This window comes from Tupaia chinensis, unplaced genomic scaffold (assembly GCF_000334495.1).
Source record: "Tupaia chinensis unplaced genomic scaffold, TupChi_1.0 Scaffold000258_1, whole genome shotgun sequence".
In the NCBI taxonomy this organism is placed as follows: domain Eukaryota; kingdom Metazoa; phylum Chordata; class Mammalia; order Scandentia; family Tupaiidae; genus Tupaia; species Tupaia belangeri.
Genome location: NW_006159738.1, coordinates 1,971,880 through 1,977,636, shown reverse-complemented (window position 1 = coordinate 1,977,636; position 5,757 = coordinate 1,971,880). Strand labels below are relative to the sequence as shown.

Genomic DNA, 5,757 nt, shown 5'->3' with positions numbered 1-5,757 from the left:
AGGAGCGGCGGTCGGAGCAGCGCCGCCTTCTCTCCTCCTTCACCGGCAGCTGTGACAGCGACCTGCTCAAGTTCAACCAGCTCAAGGTGCGGCCGGGCCCCACATAGGGCAGCTGGGGTGGCAGAGGTCCCAAGACCAGGGCTCACCCCTCCTCCTTCTCTCCCCCAGTTCCGGAAGAAAAAGCTCAAATTCTGCAAGAGCCACATTCACGACTGGGGCCTGTTCGCCATGGAGCCCATCGCAGCCGACGAGATGGTCATCGAGTACGTGGGCCAGAACATCCGACAGGTAGGGGCCTGGGCGCAGGCACGGGGCGGACGGTGGGCGCAGGGTGGGCGGCGGGCGGCCTGACCCGGTGGACACCCTGCTGTGGCCAGGTGATCGCCGACATGCGGGAGAAGCGATACGAGGACGAGGGCATCGGGAGCAGCTACATGTTCCGGGTAGACCACGACACCATCATCGACGCCACCAAGTGTGGCAACTTCGCGCGTTTCATCAACCACAGCTGCAACGTGAGTGCCCGCCCCGCCGCGCTGCTCGGCCTCCCCGCGGTCCGCTCAGGAGGGGCAGGGTGTGCAGCCTGTGCCTGGAGCCTCTCCCCAGCCTCAGTGCTTATGTGTAAGGTGGGCGCACAGGGAGACCGTGGAGAGCAGTGAGGTGCTCGCAGGGCTCGGGTCACCGAGCCTTCCTTGCCAGGTGCCCTCTCTGTGCTGGGCTTTGTCTTTTTGTTTAAGGTTTTTGCAGTGGGGCGTGTGCACCTCCAGAGAGAGACAGAGGGAGGGGAAGTGAGAAATCACCCCCGAGGAAGCACGGCCATGCTGCAGTCCCTTCTCCTCCATTCTCCTCTTGGGATTCTGCGCACACATGCCTGGCATGAGTTTCTAATTGCTGGCTCCAGGACTCGAACTGTGGTCTTTAAATTTCCATCAATTGAGACATAAACACACATCGCTAGTGATGGCTGTCAACGGACGGAGGACCCGAGGCGGGGAGGGGCTTGTGAGCAGAACTAGCTCAGGAGGCTCAGCATAGACGGTAGGCGAGTTTCGGGGTGGAGATGGAGTTCGAGGCTCGGCTTTGCTGCTTCGTGAGTTCTGAGTTACCGTAGGACAGTCGCTCCGCCTCTCCATGCCCTCCTCTCCCCATCGGGAAACCGACGGTAACAGCTCCCTTGTGGGCTATCACGGGATCACGTGGGTTGGTGTGTGCGGCTGACGGGACAGGCTGTGTGTGGAGCTGTCCTGAGGCCAGTGTGACTGTCATCTGGGCAGAGGGTTCCAGAAGAGACTTTCTTGTGACATGGGAGGGACAGGAGGGGTTTTCCCAGGAGGAGCAGTGAGGGGCAAGCATGCAGGCCAGAGGGGACCGGCATGTTCAAAGGGCCCGAGGTGAGGGGGCAGTGGGGACGGCGTGGGATGAGAGGACGAGGCCGACAGGGAAGGGCATGTCAGGTCATGCAGCCTGGGTGGGCCCAGGGCGGGTTTGGAGCCAGGTGGGGACAGGGGCTGCTGTGTCTTTGGAAATATTTTCTGACTGCTGGGTCAGGAGTCGATTTTCTCGGGGTCCGCTGCTGTCTGGGTGAGGGGTGCTGGGGTCTGATGGCGGCAGAGGTAGAGAAGTGGGCAGGACCCCCGTCCCTTAGCAGGAGGAACTCCCGGATGTGGTGGGCCAGGCCCGGCATCATGAAGGAGGGTGCCAGGAGGCGGCTGGGGGCTCCGGGGTGCACGGCGAAACCAGCGTGCAGGGCAGAGGCAGCCAGGGGCTTGAGCTGGGCTTACTGAGTTACGGAGGTCTCGGGCGTGGCCGAGGGCGGGCGTTGAGGAGGGACAGCCTGTGGTTTGGAGCCGGGCGGGCAAGCTTCTTCTGTAAAGGGCCGGACGGTGACGCCTCGGCTTCGTGGCTCAGGAGCTCTGAAGCAGCTTCTTAACTGATGAGCAGTTGTAAGGAAAGCGGCCCTAGATGCTATGCCAGAAGAACGGGCACGGGTGTGGCCGCATGCCTGGAACTTCATAAAAGCGGGCAGGCCAGCAGGTGGCAGGGGGTCGAGGCGCTGGACTCCACATGGCCGACTGCGGTTCAAGTTCCAGACCTGGCGGTTTGCTTTCTCATTTTCACTCTCTCTCTGTCTCCCTCTGGTGAGCATAGTATATGTCCTGTTAAAAATAATAATAACAGGGCCAGCTGATGGTGTAATGGTTATGTCGTCAGACTCCCACGTAGTTGACCGTGATTTGAGTCCTGGACCGGGCAGCTTGAAACTCACACCAGGCAGGAAACAGCAGTTAGCGTAATGGTTATGTCGCTGGACTCCCACATAGTCGACCGCGGTTCGCGTCCCGGACCCGGTGGCTTAAAACTCACGCCGGGTACGTGTGCGTGCGTGCCCAAGATCCCGAGAGGAGAATGGAGGAGAAGGGATTGCGGCGTGACCATCCCCCCTGGGGGGGTGATTTCTCGCTTTCTGTCTCTATATCTCTCTCTGTCTGGCGAGCACACGTGCCCTATAGCGAAAATCTCTCAAAAAGAAAAAAACTCACACCAGGCATGTGAGCATGTGTGCCCAAAATCCCGAGGGGAGAATGGAGGAAAAGGGATTGTGGCATGACCATCCCCTGTGGGGGGTGATTTCTCACTTTCTGTCTCTCTGTCTCTGTCTCTCCAGCAAGGGCACGCATCCCATAGCAAAAATCCCTTTTAAAAAAAACTAATAGGGGCCAGCAGGTGGCGTGGTGGTTAAGGTGCTAGACACTCCCACATGGCCTACTGCAGTTCAAGTCCCATACCTGGTGACTTGCTTTCTCACTTTCCCTCTTCTCTGTCTCTCTCTAGTTAAATTAAATGAATAAATTTTTTTAAAAAATTTAAAAATTATTATAAATAATTCTTAAACAAACACATAAAATAGGCAGCTGGGGCCATGGTTTGCTGACCCCTATCCAGAGCTCAGTAGTGGGGCCTGGGCTAGGAATATGAATGGGGCCGCCCTGCCACATGAGCAGGACGGAGGCTGAGGTCATCGTTAGCACCGGCTTCCTGGTCCTCGTGGTTGTCTGATGGCGGAGGAAGGTCTGTGCGCCCACGCGGGGGAGCCGGGCCGGAGCAGGGGACCCTGGGCAGGGGTCACGCCCTCCTCACTGCGCTCCCTCGCCCCGCCCACAGCCCAACTGCTATGCCAAGGTGATCACGGTGGAGTCGCAGAAGAAGATCGTCATCTACTCCAAGCAGCACATCAGCGTCAACGAGGAGATCACCTACGACTACAAGTTCCCCATCGAGGACATCAAGATCCCCTGCCTCTGCGGCTCCGAGAACTGCCGGGGCACCCTCAACTAGGCCCCAGCGCCCGGTGCCAAACGCGACGGATGTCAGCCGGCCCGGCTCCCAAGCGGGGACCCCACGCCCTGGGCCGGCCCCCTCCTGCCCCCATTTCCCCATTTCAGGTGCTGTCCCCCTACCCAGCGGCCATGTCAGGGCCTGGCGCCCCCGAACACTACCCCCAGAACCCCCCACAGCTCCAGCCCCTCATCGGGAAAGGGCTTCTCTGTCTTCAGCCTGTGTCTCAATTTTTTTTTTCTACGAAGGCTCCTTTTAGGGTTTTCTTTGAACTCTAACACATACTTCTGTTTCCTTGTGTCTCTCTAGCTCTCCTCCTCTCTCGGTCTCTTTCTCTGTCTCTGTCCTCTCCCTCTCCCCGTGAACGCTGCTATGTCGTTTTTGTCTTCTCTTTATTTTCTTCCTTGTCGTGAGAAAAGACATCTTAACCGTTGAAATGTGAAGGCAGAGTCAGAGAGGGGGCACCCTGGCGGGGTTTGCAGAGGCCTCACACAACCACGCGTCAGCCCCCGGTCTAGACCTACCCAGGCCCGGTCCGGGCCAGGTGCTGCCATGAGGAGGGAAGGCCGGGCAGCGGCCTCGACCTCAGAACACTACGGACCTGGAAGACCCCCTCTCTGCCGTGGACGCCAGGAGAAGCCCCCACATCACCCCTTGACATGTACCCCTCCGTCCCTTCTCTGGCAGCCTGGGGGCGCCATTGACCCAGGCCGACCCCGGGGGAGCCACGCCGGCCTCCCCACACCCCACCACCCCCAAACCTTGGGTTCAATGTTTACTTTCTCATTCGGATGCCAGCAATGAGGGAGCCCCCGAGGCCCCCACGTGGGGAGGAGTGCTGGGAAGGGTCGTCTCCGCTCTCTCTGCCCTTGGCCTTCCCCCACTCGGCCTTGAGAGGGGACTCCCAGGGCAGGCGGGTCCCCCAGCCCCGATTACGGGTTGCGTGACCGTATGCGTGTGGCACTGTTTCGTTGATGAGTTTCCCGGCTCTGCCCCCCTAGCCCAGCCCCCGGCCCACACCCCGCCCGCCCTTCCAGCAGCCCTCTCGCCCCAAGAAGGCCAGAGCGTATTTATTTTTGGAGTGAGCAGGTTTTTTTTCTACCAGAGAAAGGAAAATCTTGGAAAAGATTTTAAAACTCAGATCCAAGTCTCGGACAGTTTTTTCCTCCCCTGTAACCCTTTCTACTCCCTGCCCATCCTCTTCAGGGTTTATTTCCATGACTTTTTTTTCTTGTGCGTGTATAAAATCAAACTGAAGGGAAAAAGAGATGGATTTTTGAAGTTCAGAACCGACTTCTGTATGTATATAGGCCGCCATAAAGGACTTTTTCTTGGGAACATTGTTTCTTGTGGAAACACGTGGGAAGACTTTTTGCTCACTTCTTTGTACTTCGGGAAAAAAAAAATGACACACACGAAAAGCAAGTCCCCCCGTGCCCCAGAAAGCAGAGCAGGCATGTAAATAATTTTTGGAAAGTGACTGTCGTGCCCGGGAGCCCTCACGAGATGAGAGCGCTCCAGCGGGCGCTGTCCCCGCCGCCCTGCGAGGGACACGGCGGCAGAGCCCCTATCTCGGCTTGTGTCAAGCTTGTTATCATGTAAATTCTGTACAAAGAATTGTTATTTTTCTCTTTTTTGTCGTTGGTGGTTTTGTTGTGTATTTTTTTTTTTTTTTAATTTCTTTACCCCAGGTTCTCTCTGTGGGAGGCAGTGCCCACCAGTTTCAAGATGGAGGAATCGGGGGCGTTAAGACACAGAGGGGTACCTGGGTACGGCCGCGACCTTCTCTTCCGTTTGCGGTTTTCTGCCTAATTGTGCAACCAAGGAAATATTTATTTTTCCCATGAGGACATGTATAGTTTGTAGAGATGGCCGATCTCAGTTCCCCGTGCAGTCCCCAAGGGGCTGTCTTCATTCTACCCACTGCCCCCTTCCTCTTGAGAAAAAGAGGGTGGTGAAGCGCGCAGCGTGGGCCCAGCCTGGCCGCGCCCTGGCCTCACCCTGGCCAGCCATCGGGCCAGCCTGCACCCAGGGCCAGGCGAGGGGCTGAGCCCACCCTCTGGCCAGGACCCCATGCCTCCTCCCAGAACGGCTTGCAATAATCCAGAAGGTGTCAGCTTGGTTTTCTTTCATCTCCTTGTCATCGAACAAAGCTCTGCTTTCGGAGAGTTGGGGGTTTCTGCCTTTTTGTTTGTTTCTTCCATCCTCCTCCCCCCGCAAAAAAAAGAACCGACGAGTTCTAGGGATGTCCGCGTGTGTAAGCTGTCATCCGTATGTACCTTGTTTTGAAGAGAAGTGTTCCCGCTGTGGGTGTGTCTTGCTGTAAATATTTGTTCATATTTTTGTGAATTCAATACTATGTACCATTGTATTATAGTAACTTTTATAAAGCAAACCATAAATATACTGACTTTTCTTACA

At 56.9% G+C, this 5,757-nt stretch overlaps 1 protein-coding gene across 1 annotated transcript in view; it reads left to right on the top strand.

Annotated features, from left to right (window-relative positions):
* The window catches only part of SETD1B (SET domain containing 1B, histone lysine methyltransferase), a 31,520-nt gene extending 25,763 nt beyond the window's left edge, over positions 1 to 5,757 (top strand). The window contains 4 exon segments of the mRNA XM_027772164.1: positions 3 to 86; positions 169 to 288; positions 378 to 515; positions 3,163 to 5,757. Of these exon segments, the coding sequence (XP_027627965.1) occupies positions 3 to 86; positions 169 to 288; positions 378 to 515; positions 3,163 to 3,336 (516 nt within the window). The 3' untranslated portion in view covers positions 3,337 to 5,757.